The sequence below is a fragment of the Hibiscus syriacus genome, unplaced genomic scaffold, assembly GCF_006381635.1.
Source record: "Hibiscus syriacus cultivar Baekdansim isolate YM2019G1 unplaced genomic scaffold, ASM638163v2 tig00110716_pilon, whole genome shotgun sequence".
Classification (NCBI taxonomy): domain Eukaryota; kingdom Viridiplantae; phylum Streptophyta; class Magnoliopsida; order Malvales; family Malvaceae; genus Hibiscus; species Hibiscus syriacus.
The window spans coordinates 1,360,229-1,376,972 of NW_024062835.1; the positions used below are offsets into that span (position 1 = coordinate 1,360,229).

The 16,744-nt window shown below is 34.1% G+C and overlaps 1 protein-coding gene across 3 annotated transcripts; it reads left to right on the forward strand.

The window, feature by feature from the left end:
• The first annotated feature begins 1,695 nt into the window (after positions 1-1,695).
• On the forward strand, positions 1,696-14,751 carry LOC120138953 (WD and tetratricopeptide repeats protein 1-like). Of its 3 annotated transcripts, none has more exons than XM_039154334.1 (20): positions 1,696-1,927; positions 2,313-2,381; positions 2,772-2,849; positions 3,480-3,614; positions 3,719-3,826; positions 3,987-4,115; positions 4,891-5,006; positions 5,106-5,223; positions 5,617-5,722; positions 6,129-6,274; positions 6,385-6,555; positions 6,643-6,753; positions 7,370-7,481; positions 8,013-8,362; positions 8,763-8,853; positions 9,654-9,749; positions 9,846-9,916; positions 9,998-10,125; positions 13,250-13,363; positions 14,609-14,751. In XM_039154334.1, the coding sequence occupies exons 1-19, from the start codon at positions 1,847-1,849 to the stop codon at positions 13,329-13,331; spliced, it is 2,298 nt and encodes a 765-aa protein (XP_039010265.1). In that variant the 5' UTR covers positions 1,696-1,846; the 3' UTR covers positions 13,332-13,363; positions 14,609-14,751. The 3 variants fall into 3 exon arrangements, with proteins under 3 accessions (XP_039010265.1, XP_039010266.1, XP_039010267.1); XM_039154335.1 differs by having other exon boundaries at positions 8,019-8,362; XM_039154336.1 differs by lacking the exons at positions 4,891-5,006; positions 5,106-5,223.
• Positions 14,752-16,744: the final 1,993 nt, after the last annotated feature.

Sequence of the window (16,744 nt, forward strand, 5' to 3'; positions counted from 1 at the left end):
TATATACACACACAATATCAAATAAAATTGCATGGGTCTGCATGCGAGGACATTTTCTTCTAATAAATTCTCCTCCAAAGTTGTAAAAGAGGTATTTGATTTTGAGATTGGTAAATTAAAGTCTCTTTGAGGGGATTAGGGGTTAAGAGGAGAGTTTAATATATAGTCAAAATTGTTGTCTCACATGGTCAAACAATATCGGTAAGTCGGTTTAACGTGTCAGATAAACATTTCATTATCTCAGTAATGACAGTTAATGACGAACTATCGATTTATTAAAAATCGATAACGTTAGTGACCAAATCAATACCTTTGAAACATTAGCAAGCAAAAGAAAAACATACTCTAAACATTATTGACTAGTTATATAATTTACTCTCAAAATTTAGGGTAAAATACATCATTCCTCATTGAACTTTACTCTCTTCTATTTTAGTCATTGCATTTTCAATTTTTCCAATTTACTCACTAAACTTTGAAGATTGATTTTTTTTGTCATTCCCCTATTGTCTTTTTAATATTGTGATGACATATTATTATTTTTTTTATTTTTTGAGCTATCGTGTGGATTTTTATTATTTTTTATTAATGTAATTTTAATTGTCTTCTCATTAAATTTTCCGTTCCATCGGCCACCCTATGCTACCCGTTATCTCCGGTTGTTTTGCCGCCTTTCGATCCAAATCAACCATTTTCGTTTGAACCCAAAGTAATGTAAAAGAAATCTCTCAACCCACAACCATCATAACCGTAAAACCAGTACCACCCACCATTTTACTCTTCTTATTCTCTCAACCACCTCTATTACACTACTACCAAACCTATAACACACCCAAAATTTGTTTTAATCACTCATTGTAAAATCAAACACTAATCTAAATATTTAACCAAACACATAATATCATAACCATTAACAACAACAAAAAGAGTAGAAAAAAGAAAAAAGAAAAAAAATATGAAAAACAAAAGAAAAAGAGAATGACGAAAGTGTGAACACCACCATATCTTGATTTGGCGTTGATTTAACGGCGGAGAAAGATGTTCAAAAACAAAGAAAGTCGAAGACTTTGGCTTAGATCCATTGACTTTGCTTTTTTTGGGTGAAAATGACATCGGATTTATGTTCGGGAGATGAAAAATAGTCTGTATGAAAATTTGGGATTCAACGATCACCATCAACGATAATAGATGGTGGTCGAAATGAAAAATGATGTGGTGTCCAATGGTGACAACCGTTTAAATTATTTGTAAATTAGAGAGAAAGTAGGGGAAAAAGAAGAAAATGAAGAAGAAAAAAGGATTTTAGAGGATTCGAAACAACGTCGTTTTGATATAAAATTGAGTTTTTCAAAACGACGTCGTTTTGATGCTTGTGTCATGTCATAACATCATTAAATAGTTAACGACAAATGATTAAAATAGGAGCGATTAGAAAGTTTAATGAGTAAAGTAGAAATATTAAAAGCACAGTGAGTAAAATAGGAGAGAAAATAAAATTCAGTGATCTCTGTGTGTAATTTACCCCAAAATTATTATCACATAATAATCATTATTTTATTACTATTTATTTATTCATACTTGTAGAGAAGTGTAGAAATTTTGGGAAACGCATACGAGGCGAAAGCATTTCATCCGTGTCTGAAAAAAAAGCCATTTAGCGTATATATATATATATATATATATATATATATTTTTCTGGCGAAAACCATTGCGCTTATACTGGTAGCCTAGCTGTTTTTTTTAACAACCGCTTTTATCATCGCCGGCTACCGTTGTCCGTGCCGATCGGAGCTAGATTTTGTCGAATATCTTTCCAGTTTTAGTTTTGTTTTTGAAGTAATACTCAATGGAGGAGTGGCCTTTTCACGACGGCAACATATGTAATCTACTCGACGGCAGGACCATCGACATCCGCCAGAACTGCCGCGTATTTTATCGCTCTCTCTTTTGTTTCTATCTTCAAACCTAATCATTTTAATTCTCACTTTTATTTTTATTTTGCGTTCCGTTTGTTGTTGCGGCCTGCAGTTCTTGAGGAATTTCTGATTTAAGATTTTTTTCTTTTTTGTATTTATTTTTTTGTGATTGAGAATTTGAGCAATTGCTTGGGAATTACTGAATATAATATGTATATGTGCTTATTATTGAAATTTTGATTAAGAATTGAAGTGTTGAACCTTGTTGTTTGTTCTTCACCTGAGAATTGCATGTCCTGTTATTAATTACATGTATATGCTGTTGAAAAAGAAATTTGTTCAGTTGAGACAATAATAAGAGTGCTTTATATAATAAGAGAATTTTATGTGTTGTAGGATGTTGATCATAGTTTGCATACGCATTCCTCTCTGATTCGGAGGCTTGCATTGGAACAAGAATTGGAGGTAGTTTCATTTGGAAAGCTTTCATAATTATCACGCTTAACTTCTTATAGTGATAACGATCTTTTTTATTCTTTATCCTCTTTGATGCTTGCAAATTTTTAAAAAATATGCACTTTTATTTCATGACGCATCTCAGACTAGTAATGATATTTCAGCATGGTTGGTTGTTTGCACGTCTGCATTTGGTGGCTTCCTAGATTACATTGCATGTTATGCATTGATTTAGTTACTTTGCTACATTTACTACAGTCCCATGCAGCAGGTTCCCATTTCTATTTTGTTTTAGTACTTCTAGTTGCGATATATTCCTTGGAAGGCTTGAACATGGTGACTTCTTGCTTTACTTATATTTTTTTCTTCTAAAATCCTCCTCTGTTCATTGTATACCAGGGACATCAGGGTTGTGTAAATGCTATAGCTTGGAACTCAAATGGTTCACTTTTAATTTCTGGTTCTGATGATGCACAAGTACGATTCATCTTTATTTTTCCACCGAGTATAAACTTCTGTGCATTGTTATAGGCAACTTGAAAATGAATACAATTGAAAATCTGAGCCAACCTATTCCTGGTCATTATAGCATCACTATAATCTTGTTATTTTGGTTTTACTAATTCCTGGTCATTATAGCATCACTATGATCTTGTTATTTTAGTTTTACTATTTATATGGAGTTGGTTTCAACATGTTTGTGAAATCTTAATTAAGTCTTGTAGTATCAAGTGCTATTCGTGTGTACTGATGTATATAAATATTTTATATATCATCTTCTGGCCAAAAAAAATTATATATCATCTGACAGGGTGTCCAAGTTCAATATTTTAGAATGTAAAAACTTTTACGTTTTGCCCAAGGATTGGTCAGCCTTGTCATTCAACTTATTGTGGCTACAAGGTAATGATGGGAGTGATTTTAAATTCTTTTACATCAAATATGGATTTGATTACAAGAAAGAGGATATTAAGTGTTGGATTAGGGGTCTCAAATGGGCTGAACTTGTTGGCTCATGTGTTGATAAAGGTGTGTGAAGAACAATTTTTTGAGGGGTATTGATTTTATGGAAATATATAAAGTTTCTTGGTCAATTACATTTTTCAGATTAATATTTGGGGCTACTCTAGTCAGAAACCTTTGCATTCTATAGAGACAGGACATTCTGCTAACATATTCTGTACAAAATTCATTCCTGAAACTTCTGATGAACTTGTGGCCTCTGGTGCTGGTGACGCGGAGGTAACTTTTTGGAATTTGTTAAACAAGGTTTCTATGCTGGAGTCTTATTGTGTTCCTATTAGGTATCAATATCATCAATAACTTGAACAGCTTATTGTTTGCAGGTTCGATTATTTAATTTTTCTCGCTTGAATGGGAGAGGGTTCAATGATGGTGCTGCTACTCCATCAGCACTCTATCAGTGTCACACAAGAAGAGTTAAAAAACTAGCGGTGAGGTTTATTGCACATATGTGTGAAAAATGTAGTAATGATTTAACTGGACCCAAAACATGGGGAGTTGTAAAATATTCAAAATTAATGTTTCTTTACATGGTGACATAAGTGTTCCTTGATTGCTTCACTTTGTCATATTTACTTCTTCCAATTTCAGGTTGAAGTTGGGAACCCCAACGTGGTTTGGAGTGCAAGTGAAGATGGAACTCTCAGACAACATGATTTAAGGGAGGGCACTTCTTGTCCTCCAGCAGGTTCTTCTCACCAAGAGTGTCGCAATGTTCTTGTGAGACTTGCATCACATGATAATACCTTTCATTAATTTCTATGTTCTAGATTTTTCTATGAGATATTTGTTTGTTGAAGTTATAGTGCTACCTAGTCAGTGTGGAATTTTGATTGCAACTATTACGGTATTCCTGAAATGCATGTTCTAAAGGTTTGCGAGTTTTTACTTGTCTTCATTTGAGTATGTTCCCATGGTTGTTATATGACTTTGATTTCCCCATCAGTAAATTCTATATGGGCATTAAAGTTCCATGGATGTGGAATAACCATCTGTTTCTCTCTCTGCTCTTTGCAATCAGGATGCTTGGTTGATGGAAATCTGATTTTGTTTTTTGTGGGATTGAAAACCTACAATCATTCAATTTGCCTTTTTGTATGGTTGTAACCCTATAGAATCCTGGATGCGTTTGGACCTAAATTAAAATATGTTTTTACCATGTAGATATGGTCTGGATGACACTGCTCATAATGTTACTTTTGCCACTATTCTAGAAAGCTTAATTGGACTTTAAGCATATGTGGACGGACCGACACCCCTTGATTCTTAATTCAATGGATTATCGCCTCAAGGTCATTCGGTTATTGGTGTAGCTTGACAATTTTGAGTTCTATCTGACAATCTGTCTTTGCTGGGAATTCTCTAGCTTGGCATTGTAGAATCGGCAAATTTAACTGATAGTTTACGTACTTTTATCGTAGTGGTCTTATATTCGACCATATCCCCCAAACTGTGAATCATTTTAAATCTTTCCTTTTTAAAATTTCTTTGGCAGCTTGACTTGCGTTGTGGAGCAAAGAGGTCACTAGCTGATCCACCTAAACATACTCTAGCCATAAAATCTTGTGATATCAGTTCTACTAGACCTCACTTGCTCCTTGTTGGTGGGAGGTATGTTTCTAATCATTCTTTTCACACACACGTGCGCGCACGCACACACACACACACACACATATTTTAACCATTCATCTTGTCTTCGAATGTTTGCAGTGATGCATTTGCTCGTCTATATGATAGAAGGATGCTGCCACCACTGACCTCCTGCCGCAAAAGGATGTCTCCACCTACTTGTGTTAATTATTTCTGCCCAATGCATCTCTCTGACCGTGTTAGTTTCGAATTCATTTGTTAGTTCTTACACTTGTTTTTTTTTTTGAAATGCCTTGGCTAATTTTAGTATTTCTACTGATAAAACCAAGTTTATCTAGAATGATGTAACAACTCATTTTGCAAATGATAATAATTCTCCTTTTCTTTCTCTTTGATGAGCGAACTTATCTTGTTTTTATCTTCATTAGGTCACCATTAAATAGTTTGCTCAAGGAAAAAGTTTTTGTGGAATTTTTTTAGTTATAATCTGCTAATTGTTTTCAATTGGTATTAGCATTACTAATGTTGTTTTTGTTTGATGTGCCGTTATATGTTAAACTAATGTAACTGCTGGTTCTGAGTAATATATTGTTATATGAATTCAATCTTCTTTTTCCCATTTGCTCTTCAGGGACCTTCTAGTTTGCACTTAACTCATGTTACATTTAGCCCTAATGGAGAAGAGGTTCTTCTCAGCTATAGTGGGGAGCATGTATATCTAATGGACATAAATCATGGTAAGCATATTCAAAATTCTCTACTTCTAGCGTAGAGAGATGGTTCAGTTTATTGGTGTTCCTTTTTATGTTTATCTTCTTTAAGGAGCTTCCTTGCCTGACTTGATAGTTCTAGTTTTGTGTAAAGAAGTGAACCTAGTGGGGGATTCATTGAAGCGGAAAGGATGGGCTCTTATTTTGTTCTGTTTTAGGTGTTTTGTTGCATAGAGATGACATGTGAAAGTTTATATGTACCTGAAAATGCAACTTGGCTTAGTTCTTCTCTTGTCTCCCTTCCTCTCAGATCCTTCTGGGTTGCATTTTCATGAACAAGTGCATATTCATCACGTCAGCATATATATGATAGCTGCAATATACAACTCATTTCTTTGGCTGAACATTTGTTTCTTACTTCCATAATTGGCAGATAGTGGGAGCTCAATGCAATATACATCAGGAGATGCTTCAAAATTGATGACCTTCACTCCTGTACCAAATAAACTACAGAATCAATCATTTGTTTCTAGTTCCTTTGAAAATGGTCTCCAGAGAAGAAGCAACAATGCTGCTAGAGTATGCATCCTTTATGTTCTTGTTTTAGTTGTATGGGAATTGTGGTAACTTTTCATGCAACTTATTGTGTTGATATGTATTTCAGCTACAACCTAACATGGCAGTTACAGGTTGAAAAATGCAGGATGTTGGTTGAAATTGCTAAAAGATCGTTAGAGGAGAGGACAAATATTTTCCATGCTATTGAGGCATGCAATGAAGTCTTGGATGGATATAGTGGTGATATTGACCTCTCACTGAGGCATGAATGTTTTTGTACGCGTGCAGCCTTGTTGTTGCAGGTTCATTGTTTACTTCTTTTGGATAATCTTAATGGAGCATTTCATCTATTTGATGCAAAATTAATATTGGCTGGTCTCCTTTTGCAGCGAAAGTGGAAAAATGATGCCCATATGGCCATTAGGGATTGCCATGATGCTCGAAGAATAGACAATTCTTCCTTTAGAGCTCATTACTGCATGGCTGAGGCTTTAGAACAGGTAATCTGCAGTACCAGGTGCAGTGGAGTTCTAAACATGTTGGTGTATCTGAACAATTGACTTATTGCTTTGGGTTGCTGAGAACATTTTAGATCATTAAGCTTAATGCTAAGTTGGGTTTCTGCCCAACAAGCATTTTTCTTTTATCCTTCCAAAATCCTTGCATCTACTGGTGGAAACAAAACTGAAGTTTGTCAAATGCTTTCGTGGGAAAATTCAAAATATCATCCATTGTTTGATTTTACATTTAGATAATGTCATTGAATTACCGATTTTATATCCTAAGAGGTGAATAAAGTAAAGCCAGTGGCTCTGGCTTGATTTTCACTCTGACACATACAATATCCAACTGTAATTTGAATACCAAATTGTAAGTCATTTGTGTATATTTTGCTCTAGATCAATATCAGGCAGTGAGTATTTAAGTTGTGCTGTTGTATATAAAGATACATCATATTGTGAGATCATTTAATGCTTTTCATTTTTCCAAAAGGAAAATTTGGGCTATTGAAAGACCAATTGGCAACCATTTAAGACTGTGATATGGTTGTCTCTTCATGTGAAGTTGCTGAAACTATATCTTTATTTTTTGTCATTTGGTTTTCCTATTGTGCAGTTAGGAAAACATAAAGAAGCTTTAAACTTTGTTGTTGCGGCGCAATGTTTATCTCCATCTGATACTATGGCAGCCGAGAAAGTGGAGAACGTAAAGAAACATCTTGCAGTTGGTTTGTCTCTTGTACATGCTTATCTTAATCCCTATTGAACTGTCTCATCTCTTACCCCGAAGTTGTCTTGTGTATATATACGTGTGTTGGCAATTCTATCATGGGTTATTCGTCTTACTCTTACTGAAAAGCAATGTTAGGTTAAAGTGTTGACTGAAATATCGCTTGTTTTTTCTTAGTTATATTTGTACGAGTCTTTTCTTATATGATCAGTTCATTTCATTGTATGGTAGATGCTATGTTCTTAGAAGTGGAAGTCCTGAACTGATTTTATTTTCCTCTTTTTCATCAACTCTTTGACCTTTTTTCCTAATCCTTTTGTTCCATTCTTTGCTTAACTTCCGTTTGCTGTTAGGCCTGTGACTGATCAAGATTCAAGTGTACGTGTAGCATGCTTATATTTCATGTTTTTTAAGTTGATCACACTGAATCACTGTAGTTGTTGCATATGCTAACTTCTGCTGCTATGCACGTTTCTTTTGTCTGACTTCTATTTATTTTATTTATTTACTATTATTATTTTTAAAAAAGCTGAAGCTGGAAAGAAAAACAAAGCTAGTGAAGTGGCACCTAAGTCTGAACCTCGGACTGGAAGGGGATTGTCTTTAAGTGACATACTGTATCGCTCGGAAGCTAACAGTGATGCTTCACAAGATGGGCCAAGATCTGATAGAGAAGATTCTGATTATGATGAAGAGATGGAATTAGATTTTGAAACCTCAATATCAGGTGATGAAGGCCAAGATGTTGAACCCAACATGTTACATGGAAGTTTAAATCTTAGAATTCATCGAAGAGGTGATTCAACGAGGGAAACTGGTCCAAACGGTACATCTGAATCTCCATCCTTGTCATCACAAAATGGGAGAGCAGCTTATCAGGTATATGTTCTCATCCCCTGTCTAATTTTTTAAATGATTCAACTTTTGATAAGAAGTTTCTCCTATTTAGTTATTTCATTATCGAAATATTATCTTGAAAGTAACTGCAGTCGTGTATTAATTATCTGGGCATGGCTGTATCTGTCACTGGTGATGTTGCTAGACTCTGTTTGTTGTCTCCTTGGAACAGTTGACTTTCCTATTGCTTTGACTTATGATGTGCATTAATGTATTAGTATCTGATAAATGTCCAAAGATTACTGGCCTATAATGATGGTAGTTTGCAAAAAAAATTTTGTTTACTGTTACATGTTTGCTTCCATTTGGCCAGGTTTATAATTATATTTCTTGCAACGGACTTATTGATCAAGCTTTCGATTTCTTTTTCATGCTTTTGTAGCCTGAGGCAGTTACTGATATGAAGCAGAGATTTGTTGGCCACTGCAACGTTGGAACTGACATCAAACAAGCCAGTTTCCTTGGTCAGAGTGGTACATCATCATATCATCTTATCTATATTTTTATCTGCAATTGTAATTCTTTTGTTTTTCCCATTTCTTTCTTACAAGCTCTTTAGAGTTTGCTTTGTGGAGTTGAATTTGTGCCTTTTATTAGTATTTCGTTCTTCAAAAAAAATTGCTTATATTTTTTTTAATTTGTTACACATCATTAAATTAAACCCTTATGTCAAATTTGTTTGTTTTATCTGAGGATCATCATTTTACTTCTACAGTGAGTTCTAGTGCTGTTTTAGAAGGGAAATGAGGTTGTGGTGACTTTCTATCTTTTGATGATATAAATTGAAAGAATTACGGCAGTCTTTGGGTGGTTTATGAATATTAAACTGAAATATTTTTTTCTGCAATAAAATTTGTAGTGCAATCCGCCTCTCGAAGGATTCATTGAATGTGAATGGGCTCTACAAGTCTTTTATGGAATTCACTCATTTTTCTTCTTGGACATTTGTTGTGTAACAAATAAATTGTGATCAAGTAACATCTCAATTGCTTCTTTTATGAATTATAATAGCTGCTGTCAAGTATGGTCTTTACTTTGGCATGTGCAGTATCTGATGCCAAATGGAAAGGGGCTTCAGGATGAAGTGTCCTATAGCCTCAGGAAACCTGATTTTCTTTCAATCAAATTTCTTTTCGATTGTGGTGGTTGTTAATCCTTTGTTTGCCAAAAATGTGTCATCAATTACTGTAGCAGAAAAACTGTTGGTCATGACTATGAACATGCAACTTTATCAGTGAAACAACTATGATAGCATCCTCTGATTGATTTGTAGGTGAATATGTTGCTAGTGGGAGTGACGATGGGAGGTGGTTTATTTGGGAGAAGCGAACTGGTAGATTGATAAAAATGCTTCTTGGAGATGGGGCTGGTAATATTTCTCCTCTCCACTCCTAACTTGCCTGGTGGACAGTACTTTCACCCTATTGTTTCTTATTTGCTGTAAAATCTCTGCTTTTCTCCGCAGTTGTAAATTGTGTTCAGTGCCATCCATTTGATTGCTTTGTTGCGACCAGTGGGATTGATAACACCATAAAGGTGAGCTTCAAGTACTATGGAAAGAGTATCATATGCGGTATTCAAGATAAATCTCTAATTTTAGCTGAAAAATGGTGTTAGCTTTGGAGTCCAACTGCTGCTGTTCCATCAATGGTTGCTGGGGGGTCAGCAGGGCCAGAAACTTCAAATGTGTTAGAGGCCATGGAAAATAATCAACGCAAATTGTGTCTCAATCGTGAGGCTATCCTGTAAGCACTATAAATAGTATTATTATGTTTTTAAAATGGAATATGTTTCAAATGACAAAAAATAATGATTTGTGGATGTCCCATCTTTAGTTCCCCTTCCCTCTTTCTCTTTCTTGTTCTGGTTGATCATTCTGGTGATTGATGCTCATTGTTTATATGGTTAATCATTCTGGTAGTTGATTCAAGCCTGTCTTCTGCATGGATGAGAATACAAATTTTATAGTCTAGGATTTATTTCCCGTCAATTGTTTTTCGTGCTCCAATGTCGAAGTACTGAAAATCTCATCCTACAATATACAACGGTCCCTATCCCTGTAGCAAAATCAGCGGGCAAATGTTAACTGGCTTTATGGTAGGATACTTTTCTAGTTGACGAGCTTTTCTATATCGTTTTTATAAGATGAAAATTTTATATGTGAATTACCGTCTGATTATTCACAACAATATAGTTATTATACTTCTCATAAGGATACACCTAGGCTCATTAGGGTTTTGAATCTCGTACATACAGCATTTACCGAAATGAAAATTTCATAGAGATCTTTATCTTGTCTTACTAATTTCTTTTTTTTTATAAGAAGTGAAGGCCTCGTTAAAAACCCCCTTCATGATTAATGGAGCTCGTAGAGAAGCTCCTTAATCAACGGAAGGAGGAAAAGAGTGCCTTAGAATTCATTAATAATAAGATGGATACATAAAGTTTAAAAACATCAAGAATAACCCCGTACAAAACAACCCGAAAACCAAAAACAAATACCCCTAACAACAACACTCTAATTAGCCAATTCCAGCCTTAGCTAAGCCATCTGCCTCTATATTAGCTGTCCTAGCAACCCATCTAATTACACCCTCCAAATCTTTTAGCCTATCAGCAATATCCTTTTTTTTATAAAAAGAGGCCTCGTTAAAAACCCCCTATCAGCATATCCTTGACAATTATAACATACACATCAGGACATTTTTCAACATTCTTAACCCATTCCACTGCCACCTTACTATCACTTTCAATTATTAACCGACCCTTAATACACCCTCGAAAAGAATAAAAAAAAGATAAACCCTTCTGAACAGCGTTTAGCTCCATTAAAGTAGGTGGACCCGGGCCTGAAGCCTCATGGAAAGAACCTATAATCGAACTTGCATCGTCTCTTAAAATACCACCTATTCCACTTCTCTTTCAGTCACCGCTGGTTGCAGCATCCACATTCAATTTAATGAATCCCTTAGGAAGAGGGGACCAAGGAAGCTTAGTGACAATCGATTTGCTGACGGACGAACTTAAATCCCCTAGGGAAGGATCACTGATAAGAGAGTCCTTAGGAATAGAAATCTCTTTGAACTTAGCTAAGAACCATGAAGCAAGCCTAAATCTTGCTATGAAAAATTAGTCGGTTTGGTCTATCTTCCCCCTTTCGAACACAATGGATTCTTGAATTTCCAAATGGTCCAAAGAACGACGCCTAGAATAAAGGGCCAAATAACAGAACTAGACTTCAATTCTTCCCAAGCTAGAAGAAAGCTCTGAGCATTTTCATGAAAAACCGAATTGAGTTTCCAAAACTTCATGAATTTGTTCCATAATGTTCACGCAACAGAACAGGAAAAGAATATATGAGAGGAAGATCCTCCGCCAACTTACACAATGGACATAAAACATCCTCAATTCCCGAAACACCTCTCTTAACCAATTCTGTCTTAACTGCCAGTTTCTGAAGAACAACCTGCCACATAAAAGACTCCACTCTTGGAGGCACCAATCCCCTCCACATGATGTTCTTCCAAAAATGAATAGCCTCCGAACCTGATGAACACACCTTAACACACGAATTAACAGAGTAGGCACCAACCCCATTACCTCTCCAAATCATACCATCATAGGACAATTCCAACAAGCCATATTTAGTGATGATTGACATCAAAACTGACCACTGTTCCACTTCCCAATCTGTCAAATTTCTCCTCATCTGTACATACCAAAACCAACCCATTGATCGAAACTCACCAAACTCTATTAATTTGCCACTCTTATTTAAAGAAAGGGAAAACAACCTAGGGAAGATATCCTTGAGCGGAGAGTCCAGCGCCCAATTGTCCTGCCAAAACTGAATATTCTCTCCATTTCCTACTTGGATTCTGCACAGGCTGCGAAACTTGGAACCAAATAAGTCTTCTTTAAAATGATTATTCACCACCGATTTCCAAAGCCAATAAGCTTGAGCTAGAACCTTGCTGTTAAACAATAATAAGGTCGAGTCGAAATTGTATTTGCTGCATATCATCTTCCTCCAAACTGACTTCCTATCATTAGCAAACCTCCAAGACCATTTTCCTAAAAGAGCTCTGTTCATATTGTTGAGATCCAACACACCCAAACCTCCCTCATTCTTAGATTTACACACAGTGGACCATTTAACCCAATGAATCTTATTTTTCTAAATTCCCCCTCCCCATAAAAACTTAGACATAATGGAATTAAGTTTTTTATTGACTGAGGAAGGAATCTTAAATAAGGACAAATAATAAGTCCGAAGCGAACAAAGAACCGCCTTTACCAAGACCAATCTCCCTGCCAATGAAAGTGTTGATGCCTTCCAACCTGCAAGCTTCTTGTAGAATTTTTGAACAACCGGAAAACAACCAACTGACAACCAATAGCCCTCGCCCACTCCTCGACCTCCTCTTCAGTAGTATTAATTCCAAATAATCTGCTTTTATTTAGTTTCAGTTGAAGGCCAGATATGACTTCAAAAACTTTTAGAACCCTCTTAACATTTAATATCTGCATCTTCGAGGCACCACAGAAAATGATGAGACCATCTGCGAATTGCAGATGAGATAATTCAAAAGAACTCTCATTACTACCAATAAGATTGTTTCTTGAAAATGTCATTACAATAAGATACTGACTTGAGCTGTCTTACCATCAAAAGTTGTTCCCAGAAGAAAAGGTCTTAGGAAGATGGAAATTGAATTAGTCTACTTCAGACTAGATATGGTTTGGACTTCCAAGTTTGTACTCGTTATGCTGATCGTTGTTTGAATAACCCTGTGCTTGTAATCATGCTTCTTGAATCAAATTTCCTTATTAGAATTATATGCAAGGTTGGTAAAATGTTAATTGCAGGCCCTTTGAACTTTTGGAGCGGTTACGTATGCATGAATTTACTGAAGGATCCTTGCATCCATTTGAGTGTGCCCAGAGCTAGTTTGCTTAATAACTCATACAAAAAGTTTGCAGGTAGCTTCCCTCTCTATCATAGAATAGGTTTTCCTTTCAAGTTTGTTACCTCTGAATATTTGACAAAATTAGTAAATTACACCTACAGTTACCGACTGTTTCATGGCGTTGGAACTTTTATTTGAACAGTAATTTCTGTTACATAAGTTGCACATACTGTTTATTTTTTTAACAAATAGTTGTTGGTTAAACAAAAACTAATGAAGTGCATGTTAACAAAATTTGACAGTTACATCTATTTCATGTGTAAATTATATTAAATTAATATAAAAGTATTGTTTTATGTTGAATATAAAATTAAAATGATGATAAAATTTCTAATGTTAAGCAACACTTATTATTAGTGTAAGTTTTTATTCAATAAAATAATTTATTATTGTAAATTGGGAACCATTGGAGTATTACATGGTTTGACACCTAATTTTCCCGACCCGATAGTAAGTCGAGCACGGTTTTCCTCTAGGATTGAAAGATTCCATTCACACTCTTTGATACGTTCAACTCCCAATAAATATTTTAGCATCCATAACTCTTTGTTACCCAATAAATATTTTAACATCCATGTCTTTGGTATGAAACTAAGCATGGATAACAGATTTCAGAGATGAAATTCTACTAGAGTTACAAAACCATCAGACTTTTTAACATCCGTCTGACTTCCTATAGAAAATAGAATGATACGAATCGGAAACAGGAAACCACCACAGGGGTGTGGTTGGAATTGGTAGCCGACATTGGAGGAAGAAAGCAGTGTAAAAAAACATGTTCTTTCACTTGCTGGTGCGTGAAGCAGTGGTGGTCCATGTAGCTCATGCGTTGAGCCTTTGATGATCGAAATTTGGAGACTGTCTGCGTCGAAAGAAAAAGCTCCCAAGCTTGCCATTTGAATTTCGATAGTAACTATTCACCCAAAACAGCAAAAAAATTTGTGATGAACGAAAAACCCTAAAATTACTTTAGCACATATGATACCATGTAAAATATTAAAAAAAGAATGTTTTCTTGTATTTTATTTATCAACATTACCTATATATATAAATATAAAAAGCCAATAATATGCAAGTTAATATCTATATTAACTACGTAACTTTGACTTTGAAATCATACACCATTTTCCTCTTTGATTTGTTAAAGCGAGCTGACATCTTGAAACTAATTAGCATATAAATGAAATCTCATCCTGGGCAAGTCTATTTTCGTATGATTTATTTCTCTTAGATTATATTTTTTTCTCTTTCATTTCAGATGTTCGTTTCGACAGCATAGTTATGCAAAACTGAAGGGAAGTCTCCTTTGGCTGATGAAGAGATCTAGAGGAGGTTAGTTGACCTTGTAAAGCTTTTTATATTTTGCCAGAAAAGATAGAAGATTGAATAAGGTATACCGAGTCCCTGATTAAAATATATTTAGCATTTCAATCAGTTTTTATGTAGATATATTTTTCTTTTTCTTACCCAAATTTCTGTGATCACAAAGAACATTTGATTTGTTTGTACATGGTTTGTGATGTTCTTGCATTTAGTTGAGAAATGAGGATGCTTGTCATTTGGCACATTTGTTCATTTTATAGCTATAGCGCCGATTACATTGTTGTTTCTGGTATCGGTCTTAATTGCCGAACTACAATCGTTTTGCATGGGATGTGTGTGCCATGGCCATTTTTATCAAAGGGAATCTTAGAATCCATTCCCTCACCATGTTTGGGCTTTATCACAGACCATCAGAACAGATTTAAGAAAAAAATTCTGAAATTTAAAATTAATCCATGATTACATTTTCCAGCTTTTGATGTATATTTAGTATTGGGTCTTACTCGTGTTCTAAAGATGTACTTGCTGGTTAAAGAACATGCGCGTGATGCCAATCCCAAGTTGGATATTTTTAATTGGGTAAATTATAGGATTCATTACTTTCGTTTAAGTTTTGTAAATTTATCTTTAATGAATTAAAAAGACAATATTTGGCCACTTTTGTTTTTATTTAATTAAAATTTAATCACTTTCATTTTTATTTAATTAAGATATGACCATTGAATATTAATCGTCGTTGGACTTTTGATGGTTGTTGATGTGGCACAAATATAACATTAAAATGATTAAACTACACAAATAGGTACTAATGTTTAAGTAAGTTTTCATTTTCTACTAAAGTATCGAATTTTCATTTTCTACTAAAGTATCGAAAGTATAAATTGGTTATTAACGTATCAAAAGTTCATTGGACAATGATTTTATATATGTTTATTCTAAAAGCTTTTTATTTTTTTTGTATATTATTGGAAATATTTGATTGTTTCATGTTAAAAAAAGTTTCTAATTTTTATTTTTAAAATTTATTATATATGTATATATTGGAAGAAATTGGGAAAAATTAGAAAGCTTTTGGGGTAAATTTTAGAATCATTGTTCAAGGATATATTTGAAATTTTATTGATCAATTTTTTACTTTTGAAATTTTAGTGGGGAAAACAAAAATTTACTCTAATATTAGTGACATTTGTGTAGTTTACACATTTAAATTTTATAAAACTCACTATTTCACATCAGTAAGTAGTTAAAAGTTTAACCACAGTTAACCATTAATGATCACATCTTAATTAAATAAAAGCAAAAGTGACTATATATTATATATAAATTTAATGAGGAAAAGTTTAAAAAATTTAGAAGAAAGTGACCAATCTTATAGTTTATCCTTTTTAATTTTATCATAATATTACATAATAAAATATAGTTGGCTTTAGTAATATAATTATACTAGTTTGTATACAGGTTAATTACTTGATATTGTTTAGTTTGGATAAACTCATTATTAAATTGAAATTATTATTATTTACAAATAAAATATATCTAATATTATTTAATTATTTATTTTTTGATATAACCACTGATATCTGATCTATTGATTGACTAATCTGGATTGGGTATTGTACAGACAAGGGCAACCCTCCCAACCTAATTTATTCAATTCGCAAACATCATGATACAAATCCTTGCCTTATCTCACTAAACCAACTTGTTGTTGGTTTCTAATATAATTTATTTATTAATTATCTTGCATCATATTATTTTATATAAATAAATATGATATATGTTATACATTTAAGTGTTAAAAGAGTGAAAATTATAGCACGTGGTACATGAAATACCATAACTTTCTTATTAATTGAAGTTACAAAGTTCCCGTATATATACATATCTTGCCAACTGTTTGACTATATTTTACTACTAACTACTAATCTAACAAACAACTGCTTTCTAAGTTACTTCCAACTACAAGTAAGTTCTGCAACACTCCCCTGAAGTTGATGATCGAGAAATGTCTTCAAATCCCAATTTGGTAAACTAGATGCTCGTGTTGTTGTATGCCTAGTGCCTTTCATTA

What these genes read in the sequence shown, in the direction of transcription:
- LOC120138953 (XM_039154334.1), top strand. Translation starts at nt 1,847, where the DNA reads ATGGAGGAGTGGCCTTTTCACGACGGCAACATATGTAATCTACTCGAC. An exon ending in AAGAGTGTCGCAATGTTCTT is followed by an intron (nt 4,116 to 4,890) that starts GTGAGACTTGCA and finishes TTTCTTTGGCAG; the next exon opens with CTTGACTTGCGTTGTGGAGC. An exon ending in TTGCTCCTTGTTGGTGGGAG is followed by an intron (nt 5,007 to 5,105) that starts GTATGTTTCTAA and finishes GAATGTTTGCAG; the next exon opens with TGATGCATTTGCTCGTCTAT.